The sequence below is a fragment of the Castanea sativa genome, chromosome 12, assembly GCF_040712315.1.
Source record: "Castanea sativa cultivar Marrone di Chiusa Pesio chromosome 12, ASM4071231v1".
Classification (NCBI taxonomy): domain Eukaryota; kingdom Viridiplantae; phylum Streptophyta; class Magnoliopsida; order Fagales; family Fagaceae; genus Castanea; species Castanea sativa.
In genome coordinates, this window is record NC_134024.1 from 34,661,935 (window position 1) to 34,682,070 (window position 20,136).

The 20,136-nt window shown below is 35.6% G+C and overlaps 2 protein-coding genes across 2 annotated transcripts; one reads left to right on the forward strand and one right to left on the reverse strand.

Moving 5' to 3' along the window:
* Positions 1-8,195: 8,195 nt before the first annotated feature.
* On the forward strand, positions 8,196-12,893 carry LOC142618210 (protein KINESIN LIGHT CHAIN-RELATED 2). The gene is made up of 2 exons (XM_075791117.1): positions 8,196-9,995; positions 12,398-12,893. The coding sequence occupies exons 1-2, from the start codon at positions 8,317-8,319 to the stop codon at positions 12,636-12,638; spliced, it is 1,920 nt and encodes a 639-aa protein (XP_075647232.1). The 5' UTR covers positions 8,196-8,316; the 3' UTR covers positions 12,639-12,893.
* A 1,570-nt stretch (positions 12,894-14,463) lies between these two features.
* LOC142621375 (RING-H2 finger protein ATL16-like) lies at positions 14,464-15,806 on the reverse strand. The gene has a single exon (XM_075794692.1). The coding sequence runs from the start codon at positions 15,693-15,695 to the stop codon at positions 14,595-14,597; it is 1,101 nt and encodes a 366-aa protein (XP_075650807.1). The 5' UTR covers positions 15,696-15,806; the 3' UTR covers positions 14,464-14,594.
* Between the last annotated feature and the right edge of the window lie 4,330 nt (positions 15,807-20,136).

The window sequence follows — 20,136 nt, forward strand, 5'->3', positions numbered from 1 at the left end:
ACTTTAGTGAAATTTAAAGTGAAGTGAACTCATGGTTTTAGTCTTTTAGATGTTTTCCAAAGCAACTTGTAAGCCAACTTAAATTGTCAATTAAATATTGTGAATAAATGATCTCCGTTGGAAAAAAGAGAGCAATATTTCAAAAAAAAAAAAAAAAGAGGGCACAAAAAAATGAAACTATTTCAAAAAGTTGTAATTTTAATTGACACTTTCTAAATTCAAGATTTAATTGAAACCAACCCCAAACGTTAAGAATTTATATTTTTTGTAGAAGTATTTTGATTAGTTGGTACTAAATTCTTCTATGTGGAATACAAATTCTTTTAAAATTTTAATAGGTATTTAAGTTTTTTTTTCTTTAAAAAAAAAATTCCCAACTCAATTGGAAAACTATATACACTAAGGGCATGTTTAATATATTGAATGAGGATTACGACTAAAATTGTTATCTTTATTACTAAAAATAAAATGTGTTGTAATGGAATAACTAAACCTATTCATAAGGTTGGTTGTGAGTTGTAAGTTGTAACATTTAAATAAAACTTGAGATCTATTTTAGGAAATATCTTACTCAAATAATTATATTTTTAATAAAATAATATGATTTTAAATTTGTGAGAGATGATTTATTTTTCATAGTTGTTATTTGTATTTGGAAAGTTTGTTTATTTGGAATATATTAATTTTAGAAATTATCAAATTATTAGACGCACAAAAGAATAATTATGACTCTCTCAAATTTAAAAACATATTATTGTACAACCATTTTTAAGAGGAATAGTTATTCTTCATTTTAAAGATTAGCTATTCATAAGAAATGACTATTCTTGTAATAAAAACATGTCCTAAGTTTATTTTGCTACCAAAAAAGAAGAGGAATTTTGTTTGAAAGATTAGGATTTGCTTTTTTTTTTTTTTTTTTAATAAGAAAGATTAGGATTTGGTGAGTGTTAAGGTACAAATTTTCGGGCCCTAGTTTCATTAGCCTACTCCCTAAAAAAATACCCACACAGGCCCATAAACCATTTTGAGGCCACATAAATATTTCCCACATACTACCCAAATACTCTATATTATTGCCCAACTTGGGCTTCCATAAATATATCCTATATAAGCCCCATAAATTACCTTGGGCCCTCTCACAAATATTACCCATTATATCCCACATATTATCCAACTTAAATACTCATCACATTACTACCAAAATTGGGCCACAAAATTATATTTCATCCACAAAAAATCTCAAAATCATTTAACTTGTGGGCAAAACTCCAAAAGCCCAACAAAACTCTCTACGAAGCCCGTTACTATACAGCACCTTTATAAAGCCCGTTCCTACACAACACCTCTAAAGTCTGTTGCTACACGGTACCTTTACAAAGCCCATTGCTACACGGCACCTCTAAAGCTTGTTGCTAAACGACATTCTTACAAAGCTCGTTGCTACACGGCAATATTTTTACAAAATCTCAAACTATTTTACAAAGCCCAAATACAATTTCGGCATCTATTTTACAAAGCACAAAAACTATTTTGGCATCTACTTAACAAAAACTATTTTGGCATCTACTTTACAAAGCCCAAATACTATTTTAGCATCTACTTTACAAAGCCCAATATTATTTTAGCAATTACTCATAAAGCCCAATACTATTTTGGCAACTATTTCTATAAGTCCAATATTATTTTGGCACCTACTTACAAAAGCCCGATATTATTTTGGCACATATTTACAAAGCCCAAATACTATTTTGGCAAAAATAATCACATTATGCTTAAAGCCCAAAATTATTCCTTGGCAAAGACATATTTTCATGTGCAAAAATCCCTAACTCATGGGAAACATAATTACCCATTCTCAAAAATACTTCTCTTACAAAATTTACAAAAGCCCATGTACATCACCCATGGCAAAACTCTTCATTTTGTAGGGATAACTAAGCCCAAAGAAGCTCAATTACAAGGCCTAGTTGACCCAACCCAGCTCACATACAAATCCCAGTAGCTAAAGCTCACGTGAGTTGACCAACCAAATTTCAGCACAACCTGACAGCTGGAGCCCATTGCCATCAGTTCCAACTTGTCCAATCAGATCAAAAGAGGACACATGTCCAGCAGGGGTTAAACCCTTCCTTGACAAGCTGAATTCCATCATTTCTCATGTGACATGACAAAAAGCTGGGAAGCTTCAGCCAGCTATCTCTCCTTCCTTCTCCAGCCCATTCGGTCAAGGGCTAAGGGGTAGCCATAACCAGACCATGAAAGCTCCTATAACAACTTGAAAATTGCTCATTATCTTGCCAAAAATGTGTACTTTCTGGTTCATGGACCAATCACATAAACTCAAATGGGGAAACTTAGGGAAATATGGTTTGGAGGGCACCAAGGGGATCCCAGCAAAGGGCTCCAAGATTGACACCCGGCTTGGGGTGATACAATTTGCCCTAGGGAGCTCTGATTTTAGTAGCTGTAAAACCAAGATCATTAGCCTAACCTATGCCTTAATCCCATTAGCTAAGGGCAAATCAGTACTTAATACCAAGTCAGAACCCCAACTACTATTACCCAAAACAACAAGAACATTTTAAAAGTTGAGCTTACCACTCTTGGTCCAAATCCTATGAACAATTTTCTAAGGATTTTCTGAAGATTGAGGCTGATTTAGCATAGATTATTTGCTAATCACCCCCTAAAACTCAACTATAAATGGAAGCTCCCCATCAACACTCTAACAAACACTAAGAGACAACTCTGAAAAACTTCTCTACTCTCTTCTCCTTAATTCTCTAACAGCTTTAGTGAGGTTTTAGGTCTCTGAGCTTTTAGTTTCAAACTTAGAAACTAAGCTCTTTAGCCTATAGCTTACAAACACCCCTCACATCTCTACTCATAAGCTTTTACCAATCCCTAGCAGAAAGTCCTAGCAGCTTTACTAAACACTCTCTTTCACTACTCATATTACCTGAAATGTCCCTCATTACTCACTACTTACACTATACCCATGAGCATACCTTGGCACCATAATGATCTTGCTGCACTAGCTAGAATCTCTCTCTCTCCCTTCATTTCACACTAATTTTTCCTCATTATTTGTCATAATGGACCCTATAATATTTATTTACTCATTTACTATTGAAGGTTATAATGTAACTGTTACTATATAATTTTTCCCTCATGTTATTTTATTTGAAGACTCTTCTCCAGAGCCAATAGATGATGAATTTGAAAATGTAGATACTTTCCTTAATCTGTAAAATAGCTAATAGCTGGAGGTTTGTTTTGTTCTGTCTTATTTTACTGCTGGGATATTTTACCTCAGAAACATTTTACTGCTGGGCTATTTTCTGCAAAATATTCTTTAATCATGCTGACGTGTTTGTTGCAAGAATTGTTTATGGGCCATGTTTGTCAGTCTCAACCTAAGCCCAAGGCATGAAATTGGGTGAATTCTTCGGATCTTCACCGATAGCCTTTGGGCTGTGCTTCGAGCCCATCGTCGAGTTTCAGTTTAGGCTCCTAACCCAACACAAATCTCATTTGTCGGAAGGGAAAACTTTTTTGCCCTTGACACTGAGTAAGGAAAATTTTTTTTTCTTGAAAACTGACTTGAGTTTAGAACCTTGCAACTTGCAAGAATGTGTTCCTCTAATCTAATTAACCACCTTATTGCCTTTACCATTGGATAATGTTTCGGAAAAAGAGGAAAATCCGAAATGAACCCAAATTATGATACATTTTTAGAATTTGAATTTATTAAAATGTAAATCAAAATGATTAAATATTGTTATTGGGAATATTATAATAAAATAAAAAATAAAATTTATTACAAATTTTTTCACAAAACTATCTATTCCAAATATGAGAAAGATTGTAAAATATCGGTTAAAGAATTACAACGTGTTACTTGAATTATTACTCTTAAAAATACTGATTATGCTGTAAAAAAAAATACAACACAATTCTTGTGTCTGGCTCAACATTCCAGCTATTACAAACTCTACATATTCCTTATGCTCTTCTTTCACGGTAGGTCTGATAGATTAGGTTTTCAATGATATATCAGATCACACTACAAATTCTACATATTCCCTATGCTCTTCTTTCATGGTAGGTCTGATAGATTAGGTTTTCAATGATACATCACATCACACTAAAACTGAGGATATTAAGGCATATAATGAGGGTTTGGAAGGAGAATCAACAAGTGGTATGGCAGAAGTCTAGACTAATAGATAGACTTAAATTCCACATTTTACAATGACTACAAAACTCTTTAGCACACTAGAAGAGGGATTTATGTTTGAAAGATTATTGTTTGTCTTGATAAATTGAGCTTAGAACCATGCAACTTATAAAGATGTGTTTCTCCAATATAAGAATCATTTTCATTTTAATTGGACTGATTTTCTTAGTTTGAATATTCATTAAAATCCATTACATAATTATTTTCATAGTTTGAATATTTATTTTTTTCCCAAAACTGCCAATTCTAAATATGGGAAATACTGCAATTTCAGACCCAAAAAAAAAAAAAAAAAAAAATCACAATTACCCGTCATGTTTTATGTAGGTGGCATATCAATCATAGTTGTGAATAATGGCTCTATTAAAATGATGTTCTATACTGCTAAGAAATATTAGGAGGGGCAACGTGTACTTGAGAAATTGTAAGTCTAAGCGGTTGAGTTGTGTTTGATGTTAGACTTCATGGCTTCAATGAGGTAGTCATGGATTATGACTATTGGTCGAGGAAGGGACAAGGATGAAAGATGTGTGGCAATCGCGAAGAATCAGGTTTATCAATTGGTCTAGCTGAAGACTAATGTGACTATCATGTGCAATTGATGAAGTTCAATCACCATCTCTTCCTCTCTATCAGATTTGATTAGGAATGTTAGGAAAATAATGAAATTTTATTTACATGGAATAAAACAGATAATAAAGAAGTTGTTGGTACTTGTTGGGTGTAATTGCGAAAATGGTTGATTAATAACATAACAATCATGTAAGGGATATATATAATCTTCACAATTTATAGATGTCAAGTTATAAGTAATGCAACATCACTTTCACATGATCGTACAATAATATAGGATTTTTATTTATTCATTAATTACAATAAGTTATTTTTTTTTTGAGTAAAAAGTAATACTTATTAGAACACACATGAAAATAGTAATATTAGTGTTTTAAACTGGGTTTACAATACATTATTTAACTATAGTACAACTACAAAAAGGCATAACCTTTGTAATTGTAGACTGAGGTTATAAACAGCAGACACTAGATACGCATAAACAATGTGGGATAAACATCCCATTTTTTTTTGAGTAAGCAATAATACTTATTAGAACACACACGAAAATAATAATATTAGTGTTTTAAACCGGGTTTATATTATATTATTTAACTAGAGTACAACTACTTTATAATATGTTACTTAAATTATTATTATGCTATAGAAAAAAAAAAAAATCCAATTTTATGACTAGTGTTTGCAACGTAGATAACTAAATTTCATCCTCATTTCTTTTTTAAATTTTATGACTAGTGTTAAAGACATGCTTAGGGTATTTTGGAGAGTACAAAAAGGTAAATATTGAAGATCATCATTCCAATAATATATGGGTTAGTTTTAGTTTTAGGTGTAGAATTGTAGTACACTAACTCTTCTAACTAAATTTAAACACATAATTATATCGACTAATAAAACATAAATATTACTATCATTTTCAAGGATAGTAAAATTAAACTTAGGTAAAGCATAATTTGGAACCAAAGAAACCATCCATCCAAGTATTTTGGTTTTTGCAGATACTAAACATCATTTTGAATGATGGGTAACCTTTCTATCAAATGCATTAAAAAAAAAAAAAACTTGGTACAACTTCTATCAATACTACACCAATTGATAATTTCTATTGGATATGTGTTTTTTTTATTTTTTTAATTATAAATAAATCCAACGGATTACATTGACACCTTATTCCCTCTATGCTTATGATGATCATCATAATATTAATAACCATCTTATGTATGTTTTTTTAATTTTTAATTTTAAAAAATATTATCTATAAAATAAAAATTTTCAAATTAATTTGTTATACTTTAAAAACTATACACAAAATATGAGTTTATGAATTATATAGCAAGAAATTTAGAGTTGTTAAGAATAAAAGAACATGTAATCCAAAGTTGGATTTAAAAAAAAATATTAATCTACATAAAAATTTATTTATTTATTTATTTTATGCTAAACATCTACATAAAAATTTATGGACTAGTCTTTTATTTATAAAGAGATACATCGTGTTTTATTAATAAAGAGATACAACACGAGTACCTTGATCTTGTCCTCTCTCCCTAATTTTTTTTCTCTATTCCATACATTTGAGGTTTTGTCATTTTGAACAATAATAATTTTCACCCAATGAAAAAAAAGAAAGAAATTATTGTTTTCATTTTAAAAAAGAAGAAGCAAAATCACAAAGATCAAATATGTTTACTTAGTCATCTTAGTCCAATGTATTAGGTGGGTTCCGATTAACTCAATTGGTAAAGTTTCTAATGATTAAATAAAAGATTTGGGGTTCAATTCCCATCTACATTAATAAATTTTTTTCCAAATTTTCTTTATTAGTTTAATAATTCCTCTCTTATGTCATTTTGGAAATAATTGTACACATTGTCATTTTGCATCTCCTTATTAAACGACAGCGTTGTGAGGGGTACACCTTCCAATATGTTTTGTTTTTTTTGGAAAAGAACACTAAAAGTCAAAGTATTTTATTAGTTAGCACACTTTTAAAACTATTTTGCTATCTAACAACTCGAGAGTGTGAGTCTTGATTTGTCCATCATAAATCGAGTATAATTTACTCGATTTTTCCATCGTGGCAGCAACTGAGGTGGACATATCGTCCACGTAGGCATGCAAATCGAGTCTTATAGACTTGATTTCTAGTTTACTGAAATCGAGTCTTTTGAACTCAAGTTTGCTTAAAAGAAAACAAGTCTAACAAACTTGATTTATTTGTGGGTCCCACCAGTTCCTTTTTCACGCTTTTTGGCCTTGTGCATACTGAACTCGAGCCCTTTAGACTCGATTTCTTTTAATGGAAACCGAGTCTAAAGAACTTGATTTCCACGAATGGTGCCCAGCCCCCCACGAGTAGCATGTGGGTCCCGCGGTGCCTTTTTCCCCCATTACCTATCCCTCTCACTCAGTCACACTTACACACTCTCTCCCTCAGCTCCAACAACTCTCACCCTCACGCTCTCTCACACAACAATCACCTCAACAAAGTTAATCCACTCTCACAACACTCTCTCACAGGAGGTAATGTTTTATATAAAATATTATTTATTTATTGTGTTATGTTATATATTGAGAATATTTGTTTATTTTTTTTGTTAGTTTACATATTGTGATTATTTTCTAGGTTAAAAAAAAATATTTTGATTATTTATTGGGAATATTTAGTACCAAGGCTAATTCAATTAATGTTATTACAACATATTGGGAATATTTGTTTAATTTTTTTTGTTAGTGTAAATATTGTGATTAATTAATTTGTCAGGTTTTAAAAAAATTAATATTGTGATTAATTATTGAGAATATTTAGTACTAATATTGTGATTAATTATAAAGAATATTTAGTATTGTTAGGTTTTTATCATGGGTATGCATGAATGATGAGTTTAATACCTAAGATAGTATTTGTAATCTTTTTAGGACAAATTATTTTAAGATATATTTGTTTAAGATTTGTGATAGAAATGAAATGGATAATGAGTGAGTTGGTATAATATAATTGTTTATCATAATTTATTTAAAATAGTTCAATACCACATAGTTGAATTTAATTAGGATATCTAAGGTTTCACACCTAAGAAACGGTAACTAAATTTTACTAATAAAACAAACCAACAAAACTATTTTTCAGTCAGATAGTGATCACTTCTTGTTTTTTTCTCAATTAGAGGCTTGCATCATGATAGCTCAGCTTACTAAGGACTAGATGCATACCCAGATTGATAACTGGGAAACTGCCTTCCTTAAAGTAAAAAGTGCATAAAAAATCTAGTTCTTTTAATCCTTTGATCTCCAGTTGTTAGATGCTAAAATAGTTTCATAAGTGCGTTAACTAACGAAATAGTTTGGCATGTTTTTTTTTAAAAAAATCCCCTTCCAACATTGCTTCGCCTTTCAGAGACGGAGAAGGAAAAACCTCTGCGACTGCGAGGGTTTAAGCAACGCAAATCCCAAACACTCAGCAGCAAAGCAAATCCCAGAAATACTTTTCCAACTACACCATGAGAAAAGCTCCAATCTCATTTCTCTCACACATCTCTCGTCATAAGCCACAGTCCTTTGCCCCTTTTCTCTCCAGAAATTACACTTCTGACCCCTCTTCTTCTTCTTCTTCTTCTTCTTCACCATTAGTCTCACACACCCATCTCAAGCCCTGCGGCAAAACCCATGTCTTATTCTTCATACCCAACCAATTTAGAAAAAACCCATTTCGAAATATGAACACTCTTGTTGAGAGACCAATCCAATTGTCCTCTAGGCAGAGAAAAGTCAAGCAAAAAGCTGAGCTTGAAGAGGCTTTTGAGTCTGCAAAAACCACTGAGGAAATGCTCAAGGCTTTTAAGGACATGGAGTCAGCTTTTGATGAGGGAGAGCTTGGTTTGGCTTCCTTGAAACTTGGCCTCAAATTTGACCAAGAAGGTGAGGACCCTGAAAAGACTCTATCTTTTGCTAGTAGAGCTTTGAAAGCTTTGGATAAGGATGATAAACCTTCTTTACTTGTAGCCATGACTTTGCAATTGATGGGTTCTGCTAATTATAACTTGAAAAGGTTTAATGATAGTTTGGGGTTCCTTAATAGGGCTAATAGGTTATTGGGTAGGTTGGAGAAAGAGGGTTTTAGTGGTGAGGATGTTATGCCGGTGCTTCATGCAGTGCAGCTTGAGTTGGCCAATGTGAAGACGGCAATGGGGAGGAGAGAGGAGGCTCTTGGAAATCTTAGGAAGTGTTTAGAGATTAAGGAGGCGACTTTTGAGAAAGATAGTAGGGAATTGGGTAAATCACACCGGGATTTGGCAGAAGCATATGTTGCAGTTTTGAACTTTAAGGAGGCTTTGCCATATTGCATGAAGGCATTGGAGATACATAAGAAGCAATTGGGACAGAATTCGGTGGAGGTTGCACATGATAGGAGGCTTCTTGGGGTTATTTATACTGGGTTGGAGGAGCATAAGATGGCTTTGGAGCAGAATCAGTTGTCACAAAAGGTTTTGAAGAATTGGGGTCTTAGTTCTGATTTACTCCGTGCCAAGATTGATGCTGCTAATATGGAGATTGCACTGGGGAAGTATGACTCTGCAATTGAGTCTTTGAAGGGGGTTGTTCAGGAGATGGATAAGGATAGTGAAACTCGGGCAATGGTGTTTATCTCAATGGCAAAAGCAATGTGTCATCAGGAAAAGTTTGCAGGCTCGAAGAGGTGTTTGGAGATTGCTTGTGGAATTCTTGACAAGAAAGAGACGACATCTCCAGTGGAAGTTGCTGAGGCATACTCGGAGATATCGATGCAATATGAAACTATGAATGAGTTTGAAACTGCAATTTCATTGTTAAAGAGAACATTGGCTATGCTTGAGAGGCTTCCGCAAGAACAGCACTCTGAAGGAAGTGTTTCTGCAAGAATAGGATGGTTGCTTTTGTTGACAGGCAAGGTGCAACAGGCTATTCCTTACTTGGAGAGTGCAGCTGAAAGGTTGAAGGAAAGCTTTGGTTCCAAGCATTTTGGCGTGGGTTATATCTACAACAATTTGGGGGCAGCATATTTGGAGTTAGATAGACCTCAGTCAGCTGCACAGATGTTTGCGGTTGCAAAGGACATCATGGATGTATCACTTGGTCCTCATCATGCAGATTCAATTGAGGCATGTCAGAACCTTTCAAAAGCTTATGCTGCCACTGGAAGGTGAATTCTTTTCCTAGTGTCTGGTTTCATTTGTGTGTTATATTAATTAATTGGTTATTGAAATGGCACTGCATTTCTGAATTTATCAGATAATAGGATGACTTTTTTGATTCTGTTAAGTCTTATAACTTCCTTTCCTTGAGGCTAATATCAAAGCGAAATCTGTTAGAGAGAAGGGTTTCACGGTTAGGGATTATTACAATCTCTTAGTGGGCTCTAATGACTATTGCTTTCCTTGGAAAAGCATTTGGAAGCAGAAGATTCCTTCTCAAGTAGCTTTCTTTGTTTGGACTGCTGCTTTAGGGAAATGCTTAACGATTGACAATTTACGAAGAAGGAAGGTTTGGATTTTGGACTGGTGCTATATGTGCAAGTGTAATGGTGAATCGGTTGATCATCTTTTTCTTTATTGTCCGGTTGCAATGGATATGTGGGCTATGGTGTTTGGGTTGTTTGGAGTGAGCTGGGTTATGCCACAATCTGTAGTGGGGCTTCTATCATGTTGGCAATGTAGTTTTGGCCGCCATCGAAATGGGTATATATGGCTTATGGTCCCCCATTGCTTATTGTGGTGCCTTTGGAGGGAGAGAAATAGTCGGTGCTTTGAAGATAAGGAGAGACCCATATCAGACCTCAAGCTATTTTTCTTTAGAACTTTAATGGATTGGTTGGCTGCCTTGCGGAACCAATCTTTTTCATCCTTTCTTGATTTCTTAGATTCTTGTAATTTTTGTTCTTGATTGTTTGACCCCTTGTTCACTCCCTGTATACTTGGGTGTTCCATCTTTTTTGAGATCAATAAACTTTTACTTATCAAAAAAAAAGTTTTGTAGGAATATATATATATATCACACACACACACACACATCTGTTTTAAATTAAACCCCAAAATTTAGTTTCATCAAGTGTCCACCCTATAAAATATTAAATTTGTTGTGTCTTGGACCCTTAGTGATCTCTATTAACGGAAACGCACATAAGACCTATTTGGACACTAAAAAGCCTTTCACATGAATGCCAATTGGTATTTTAGTGTTAGAAAACCCACAAAACAAAAATGTCTTGAAAATATTGTTTTTAATTAATTAATTTGCTTCCCCCCCTGCCATCCAAAATATGCGTTTGAGTAAGTGTTAATGCTATCTTTTGTGTTAAATTACCAAATACGATTTTTTTTTTCATTGATCATTTACTTATCAAAAAAAGAAGAAAAAAGAGAAACCATATATGATTCACATGGAGGAATGTTAGTACCTAGGTAGGTCCCAAATGCAATGTACGTCATGTTTATTATTATAATTAATTGAGACTCACCAAGGTCCTGCATTTTAGAGAAAGAATGACCACTTATGCAGCCATCCAATAATACAGAGTGCTTTGAAGCCTCAACCTTTGTGTCATTGTTCCCTTTTGTTTCCACCAATTTAGGGTTTGCTTAGTATTCTCAGATTCAAAATTTGAAAAAATATTTACTCCCAAGTAATATTTCTTTCTAATTTATTTTCTAAATTTTAATTAAATTAAAAATCCTTGAATTTTCTTCCCTTGCTACTTTTCAATTTGTGCTAAATTACACCATGTCCTCAAATGTGCATGTCATGATCACCTTGGATTTAGGCTTTTTAGTTACAACAACCTGATGCCATGCCAATGAGCCCTAGCCTAAATGAAATGTGCTTCCTTGACAGCTAAAAAATCCATTAAACTCACAGGGTGCCTATGTAACTTGCCAATAAAAACAATGGGGTGGAAAAAACCTGATGCTACAAGGATAGGAGTTGTATTGCTTGCATTTTTAGTATGTTATGCATATCTTCCTCATTCATGTGGCCTATGCTCTGTGACTAGTATTCAGTTTAGTGGATTTTTTAAGCTAGAAAGGTCTGATAATGTATTTCTCTCACGGTTTCGTGATACGTGAGTAACTTTCATTCAAATTAACAGATTTTATCCAGCATTCTTAATTTGATTGTTTTGCTTAACTTTCTTCTTTCATGGCTTATTCTTATCCCCCCCCCCCCCCCCAAAAAAAAATATAATAATAATAAAAATCCATAGCTCATTTCTATATCCATTGAACTCTTCTATTTCTATTGCAAAAATTAAACTGCAATATAATAAGGTCTGTTAAGCAATCCATATTCTTTTGACACCTTATCTTGGGTTATTCCTATCATTTGCTCATTGTGTATTTAAGTGAAGATTAGTACAAGTGTCATGTCTGCATGCATGTATTCATCATGGGAGCAGTTAAATAACATGACTCTCCTTCCCCCCCCCCCCCAAATAAAATAAAAAATAAAAAACCATGAAATGAGGCTTTAAGAGATTCCCCCTGCCCCTTTTTATCTATGGCATTAGGGTTGAAATTATGAAGATAATTTGCCTCTTGTTTTGTGCAGCTATGCTTTTGCAATAGAATTCCAGCAGCAAGTTATTGATGCTTGGGAAAGCCATGGCTCCAGTGCAGAAGATGAATTCAAAGAAGCCCATCGACTTCTTGAACAACTAAAGAAAAAAGCCCGAGGTGCATCCCCGAACAATCATCCTGTAAAGGCCTTGCCCTTACCTCACACTAGTGTCTCTTCTAGGAGCTCACAACCTGATATTCCTGTTGGTCAAAATCTATCCAGCACAAATTAGAGACTCCTTTCCTAAACTGATCTTCCACATAATCTAGCACATTGTTGCATGGTATTACCCTTTTTTTTTACTGAGCATTATCCCCTAATTTTTGAGGGCCAGTTGTTGCTTTTTGATATACTCAAAAGTATGTATGTAGCTAGTGATTTAAGCCTCTCAATTTTGCTATTTTTGAAACCTGTTGTTGTGCCTATATGTCATGTACTTCGTGATTTTTGTTACCTAAATTTGAAAGTATACTATTTTTTTTTTTCATCTCTGCTCATTCAAACCTTGATGTTTACAAAAATGAATCCAATCTTAATGATGCTGAAAATCATATAGTAAGAGGGACTACTTCGTGTTATTACTGCCATTCTATGAACTTTTGGCATTACATTTTGTGACGCTGCAAATGGATCTGACTGATGACTGAAGTTTGAAAACTATATTAAGGGTTCTTTCACTACATGCAGTATCAAGTTTTCATAGGGCTATTTGTGGCATTGCAAAGACCGTTTAAGAAAGTTCATTGGTAATGTCAGGAGTCTAATCAGAGTAATGTACTTCTCCTAGTGGAGTCTCACCTTTTTTTTGGTTACCCGAAAAAAAGAAATTTTTCTGGGAAGAGAATGACTCTCTAAGGAACCAATACTTGAGGGACCTAAAGGGAAAAGGGGGGTTGTATCCTGTGGGTTAATTCATGGTCTGACCTTAGTCTTACCCAGAGCATGAGTGGTTTCGGGCGATAGGAGGAAATACTGAAATAGTGCCAGTGGATTCTTACTTGTCACTACATAAATTTAAATAAGACTCCTTAATGACTGCATTGCGCCACGTTGTCACTGTTTTTTGTGTCTGGTAGGACAGCAATGGATTGTATGCCAAGCGTGCTTCAGTCTGGTTTTGGTTGTGATTGTGACCCATTTGTTGGCTATGATTATTTTGAGAGGTAGAGAAACATCATTGGTAATGATAATGGAACTCTGGATATCACTTGGAATATCTTAATGATGTTTCTAGTTATGATGTTGTCTAGTATACATCTGCTCTGTTACTTTCACTTCTCATTTGTTTCCTGGGGAAATATAGAAGGAAAAATTGATTATTAATCACTCTTTTTGAAAATTGAGATATGCTGACAACTTATTTTCTTTTTAGTCTCGAAACGAAACATAATTATTAATATGTACCGATTAAGAAAATTCTAGTGGATCTTTTTCCACAAATATAAGCTTTGGGTATGGATATAACTTTTTGATAAACAATCAATGTTTAAACCTCAGCAGATTAGCTTGAGTATATTTGATGACCAATTCTTAAAAAGGCAACATGCAGGGATTCGGAGAATGAGCTTTTTTTTATTCCTGAAAATGTTAAATTGAGATTAACACACGCGCGCTCGTGCACACACTCTTTCTCATTCTGTCCCCCCCCCCCCCCCCCCAAATTCTTTTCAAGAAAAAAAAAAAAATCTGAGACACAGGAAATGTTATGCCATAATTAATTGAAACTTGACATGTATTATAACTTGTGCACCTTACCAACGTTAATATAATTGCTAACAAGATGGAGGAAGACATTGGAGACCATTTCCAGGAACCCTACCTATTGTTTTCATTTATAATTACTCATTGTATAGGTCCCGTCTACTCTGACTTCCATTGTGTGTGTCCAACTATTGATAAAAGGAGAATAAAAGCAATCATTCTCATTCATGAAGTAGAACATGGACGATCTAATCAACCCTTTGATGTTTAAGCAATGATTCTCTAACCCATGCCTAAATTTCAGCAATCCATTTGTATCTAACTTTTCTCACTATGTATGATTTCGGCCTAAAATCACTCTACACTCGTTTCTTCTATTTATGTAACTATTCAATTGCCTGTTAAAATCTCCAACATGTCCACCCCAAAACCAAAAAGGAAACAAAATAAATATGTGAAAATTGACAAAGTAAATAAAAATGTCTTATTACAGCTCACACTCAATAGGAAGAATTGCATTTCTAGATCCTCGGCCATGCCTAAATGGGAAGAACGATCTTCGACCTCTGCTATCACAATCTTCACTTGTACTAACCTCGTTGTGATGCATTTTTTGTTGAATGATTGCTTGAACGGTTAAATAAAGCTGTTGATCAGCTGCAGAATCCATTGAGAAAGATCTCCTGATGGGTTGAATAGAAAACTGATCATCTTTCTTTCTTACATCAATGCACTCATCTCCCATGATTGAAACATGGTGGAACTTTCTTGGTTTTAAGTTTTCATTCTTCTTTTCCAACTTCTTTGGTGAATGACTTCTAGGCTGCATTGAAACTTGTAGTGAATCATTTCTTTCTTGTTGCCTTTGTGGTAATGTGACTTCATCTTCTCCCCCCAATTCAATAACCACAAAGTCTTCATCACTACTCATGTGGCTATGGGACAAGATCTGAGAATCTTGTGGTGAAGAGCTTGGTGCAATGATCTGATCAATTCGACACCGGCTTCTGCCTGAAATGCTTGATCTGCAAAGGGGACAATTGGCATTGCTTTGAAGCCATATATCAATGCAATCCAAGTGGAATGCATGGCTGCATTTGGGAAGAACTCTAAGCATATCTTGTTCTTGAAACTCATTCAAACAAACTGCACAGCATACTCTTTTCTCCTCGTCTTCTCTTTGGAATTGACATGTTGGGATTTCACGAATGACCGATTCATCAAGTCCGTGATTCCACATTGTTGGAGACAAGGCTATAAAGGGATCTTCACTTTCTCGGACTCGCAGTACAGAAAACCATCTCAGCAGATTAACTTCTTGCCAGTTTGAACAACATTTGGTCACAAAAAGATAGTAGCTAACTAGTAAGAAAGCTGTGGCCATGATGCACAGCACAGCAATGGCTAATATAGGAAAAGCAGACTCTGAAGTAGGCTGTGCTGGCTGATGAATTGGGTTTGCCTGGTTTTTTATGTGTGTGAGAACCTGAGATCCAAGTTTGTAGAAGCGCTTATGGTTTGGTGCCATTAGCGAATGGCTTGAATGAGAGCTTGGAGATGTTTGAAGAAAAAATGAAGAGGAATACATGGGGTTTGACTAATGGTTTTACTAAGATCTTGAATAGAAAGACTCATACAAGTGAATCAGATACAGTAATATATATTCAGAGTGAAACTTGTGGAAAGAGACAAGAGCTTATTGGGAGACCCCAAGTGCAACAAAATTGTGGGGCTGTAAACTTTAGTCAAAGATTTATTTGAATAAAAAATAAAGAACACATTGAATGAATGGGGGTTCCTATAGAACATGCACATGTGCTTTCTCTTTTTTGGTATGCATAGCCATAGACATAAACGGAGATCAGTTGGAGAGAGATGGCCAAGGGTTTGACTTGAAGACATTAATGTTAGACACAGCCTGAGCTTGAAAATTTGGTGAAGTATTCTTTCTGAAATATTTTATATATAGAGTCGGTCTCTTTTGTAACTTCTTGTTTTCTAGAATGGTATCAAAAAAAAAAAAAAAAAAAAATGGAGATCTTGTGCAGTTATAATCCTCATACATTAAATTGGGATATCTAGCAATTTCTTGGTGTGCTCATCCCATGTGATATATTGACCTCTACAGGATCAGCAAGGGTGACAAAATGTGACTTCCTTTAGCCTTTCCCATTGATAATGCTAGTTAATTACCTGTGCAAAAATGAACCAGGAACTTATGGATACCTGTAGAGCAGAGATAAAGGACCTCCTTAAGAAAGGAATTATCAGAAAATCTAGATCACCATGGTCTTGTCCAGCCTTTTATGTCCAGAAGAATGCTAAGATAGAAAGAGGTGTCCCTAGATTAGTTATCAACTACAAGCCCCTCAACAAAGTCTTAGAATGGGTAAGGTAAATTACATGGCCACAACCGGCCTTAGCCTGTAACTTACCCCCCTTTTGGTATCAGAGCCAAGTTTGGCCCGGTCGGATTGTAAGTTACTGTTTATTATTCAATCAAGTTGGTCGGCACTGCCACCATAGTTATCTAGATTATTTTGGCATTATAATTATTTTGAATTATTTTATGGATATATCTCCCATACCCCATATTTTGTTTTACATTTATTTCACGATAACTCTTCCATTCCCATTTATTTATTTCTTCGTCTGCTATTATTTCATCATCTTCTACTACATCTGCAAATGGTAGGCTGAGCCTCCTTCTAACCATTCTATTTGTTATTCTGTGATTATTTGTTCAGATTAACCTTTGCTTCCCTGTTATCCCGATTCTTCCTATTTTTGTGTTTAGCCCTAAAGTTTGTTGCAGATTTATATACCTGTGAGATTTGTTACCAAAGTCTGTGGTGTGCTCTGTTCTATAAAGAGGCCGAAAATCTTCCTAGGTTTGGTTTGGTCAGCTCGTTGAAGTCGAGAGAAGGCGTGTTAGGGTGGTCCCCATTATTGGAGGAGAGTCCGGCGGAAAGGAGTTCACAGATCAAGTGTCTATCCCATAGTTGTATACTTTTGCTTCAAATCTAAAGGTTAGATCTAGAAGTTTGAGGATAAAGGTGACTAGGTTGTAATCGTTGATTTAAACTTGTAACCCCAGAATCATGAATAGGTTGTTTAGAAGTTACTCTTCCACCAGCAGTAGATGTTCCCAACCTACATCCATTCCAGATATCCCAGCAGACACAGGAGTACTTAATTCGGAGTCTTATGAGCTATCCGATCTAGATCTAGACATAGGAGATTGGAATATCCCAAAAGTAGCCACCAGCCAATTCTATAAGTCTTCATGGTCTTTGAGCAGAGTGTTCAAAACAGACTACCATGTTAAGACCATAGAACAAGTCTATGGAATAAACAAAGAGTACGAAACGTGCTATTTGTTATCCCCTTCAGCTATCCAGAAGCACAAAGACAAAGGACATAACTTCCTACATATAGGATTAGTCCAAGTTGGAGTGAAACCACTCACCAGAAGAGGTTTGAACAGCTCAATCCTCATGGCCCTTAGAGATGCTCGTCACATCAGATTCGACGACAGCCTCCTAGGAACCATAGAAACCAGTCTTAGCAACGAACCCATCCATTTTAACTGTTTCCCAGATTTTTCTATCTATCTCCATGACAGCACAGTTATCAAAGCCCTCACACTCAATATCAAGACCCATGGAACCTTCATGACATAGGGAACCAGTTAGATCGCCTTGATATACGGAGTATACTACAAGTGCATGAGAACAAACATGAATGTTGGAGCACTTGATAGGAGACAGAAAGGTGAGACGACCCTCATCCAAACCACTGACCCTAGCGCCAAAATTAGGGTTCCGAGAACCCTCAAATGGTCAAAAGTCACTTTCCCAACTAACTGGACTTTAGAGAATGAGAACCATGCTCTACAGATCCAAAACCCAGCCCAGAATCCAGATCTAGAATTTGTCCAACAACTAGCCGACGGCATGGTTAGGTTAAGTTTCGACAGATCTAGGCTTAGCACTCCTCTAGACTATGAGTGTAGACCACCTCTAGACATATCCCGGTTTAGATCTCCAACCGATCTACATCAGCCCCATAGGCAGTCACCTATCTACCTTAGAGATAGATCTGCATCCCAGTGTAGCTCAACCAGACCTCTAGGATCACCTTTCCCAAGGTCTAGAAGAGACTTAGATGTTCAACTTCAGGGAGTTAGAACCAATTCCCAACTCACCACACCTTGCTACACAGCCAAACAGGATTCGATTGTCAATGAGGAAGACGATCGTGAGCAATCCCCCCCATCCCCATCTGGAACTGATATGGAACAACCTCCAGATCAGCAAGAAGAATCTCTGAATATCTTGGTGTTAAACACAGAATTCGTTCCTGACCTAGAAGAATTAGGTAAGGAGTTTAGTTCTGAGGAAAACAAGACTAAAAGAGAAGCCTACAAAGCCAATTATACCAGAGATCAAAAAGAAAAAGTATTTGAAGCATGGACGGCATTCATGAGGGAAATATCCCGTAATGTCCCCTTTTTCATATACTTCGAAAGGTATTTTGGCTAGCACAAGCAGTTTTGTATCCTCACCAGAGCTTGGACCATAGAAGGACCCAATGCAACCAAAGATGTTGTAAGGTCTAGCCATCCACCCCTAGAAGCCATAACCTTCAACCATCGCAAGACGGAGATTATAGCCTTTCCCTTTAAAGCCACCACTGATAGACATCAACCAGTTGACAAGGTTATTGAGCAGAACAACTATACCAACCAGTGTCTAAATGTCATAGGAAAACAGCTTGACAGGATAGAAGATAGGATCGAAAACAAAGTTATCCTCCAGCCAGGAAACTCTAGTAAACCAACCCAAGCTTTAGAGAAGCCTCTAGTCAAGTTACCCACTACTAGACATACCAGCCTTAGTTATCCTAAGGATAAGACAGCCTTAGAGATAGTCACCCAGAAGCTTGATGATTTCTATAAGAAAGGAAAATCCAAGGAACCCATTCCACAAGCATCTGGCAAATGCTACAACTGTGGAAAGAAAGGCCATTTCAAGAACGAGTGTAGAGCTAAGGCCAAATCCCTTATCAATACCCTTATTAGTGACCAACCCAGCAAAAATGAGATCTTCAAGTTACTAGAACTTGACCGCTCAGACAGCGAGTCGTTCAGCAGCGCTAGTGACAGTGAGCTTAGGCAGATATACAGGTCATCCTCAGATTCCTCTAGTACCAGTACCTCTAGTGGCCCAGATGAACCCACACCATGCAAAGATGGTTGTTGTAGGAACAAAACCATCAATGTGTTGAACAGGCAAGAAGAACTTCTTTTAGACCTCATAGAGGCTATAGAAGATCCTGTCATCAAAGCTCAAAAGCTTACCCTTTTCCATCAGACCTTAGTAAAGGAAACTAGCAAACCTGCACTAAGGATCCACCAACCCAAAGTAGATTTAGAGCAAATCTACAATAGGTTTACCCAGTCCAAGAAGCAAGTTACTATCAACAACCTTCAAAGGGAAATTAAGGAAACCAAATCAGAAGTTAGAACCCTAAAGCAAGAATTAACCATTCTTAGGGTCGATTATGATCTCCTTAATCGAAGAATCCAACTTTTGGAAAACTCTTCTCATTAAAGCAATGAGGAAAATCCCTCAGATGAAGAAGTTGATCAAACAGTTAACCGTACAGCTGACCTTATCCAGGAACCTACCAAAGAATTGTTCTTAGATACCATCAGCAGGATTAACTTCCATAAATGGCATTCTAAAGTCAAGATTGTCATCAGCAAAGATTTTGAATTTGAAGTCATAGCCTTAATAGATTCAGGTGCTGATCTTAATTGCATTGAAGAAGGAATCATTCCCTCCAAGTATTTTAAGAAGTCCAAGGAGAGATTGACATCCGCAAGTGGCGGAAGAATGCAAATTGATTTTAATATCCCACAAGCTGAGGTTTGCCAAGGCGGCATATCCTTTATGACAAAATTTGTCCTTGTCAAAAACATGACAGATAGAGTCATCCTAGGAAACCCTTTCTTGTGTTTGTTA

Excerpts from the sequence above, each read along its gene's own strand:
- LOC142621375 (XM_075794692.1), bottom strand. The coding sequence starts at position 15,695 with ATGTATTCCTCTTCATTTTTTCTTCAAACATCTCCAAGCTCTCATTCA.
- LOC142618210 (XM_075791117.1), top strand. The coding sequence starts at position 8,317 with ATGAGAAAAGCTCCAATCTCATTTCTCTCACACATCTCTCGTCATAAG. Across the intron at positions 9,996-12,397 it reads GCTTATGCTGCCACTGGAAG|CTATGCTTTTGCAATAGAAT; the intron begins GTGAATTCTTTT and ends TGTTTTGTGCAG.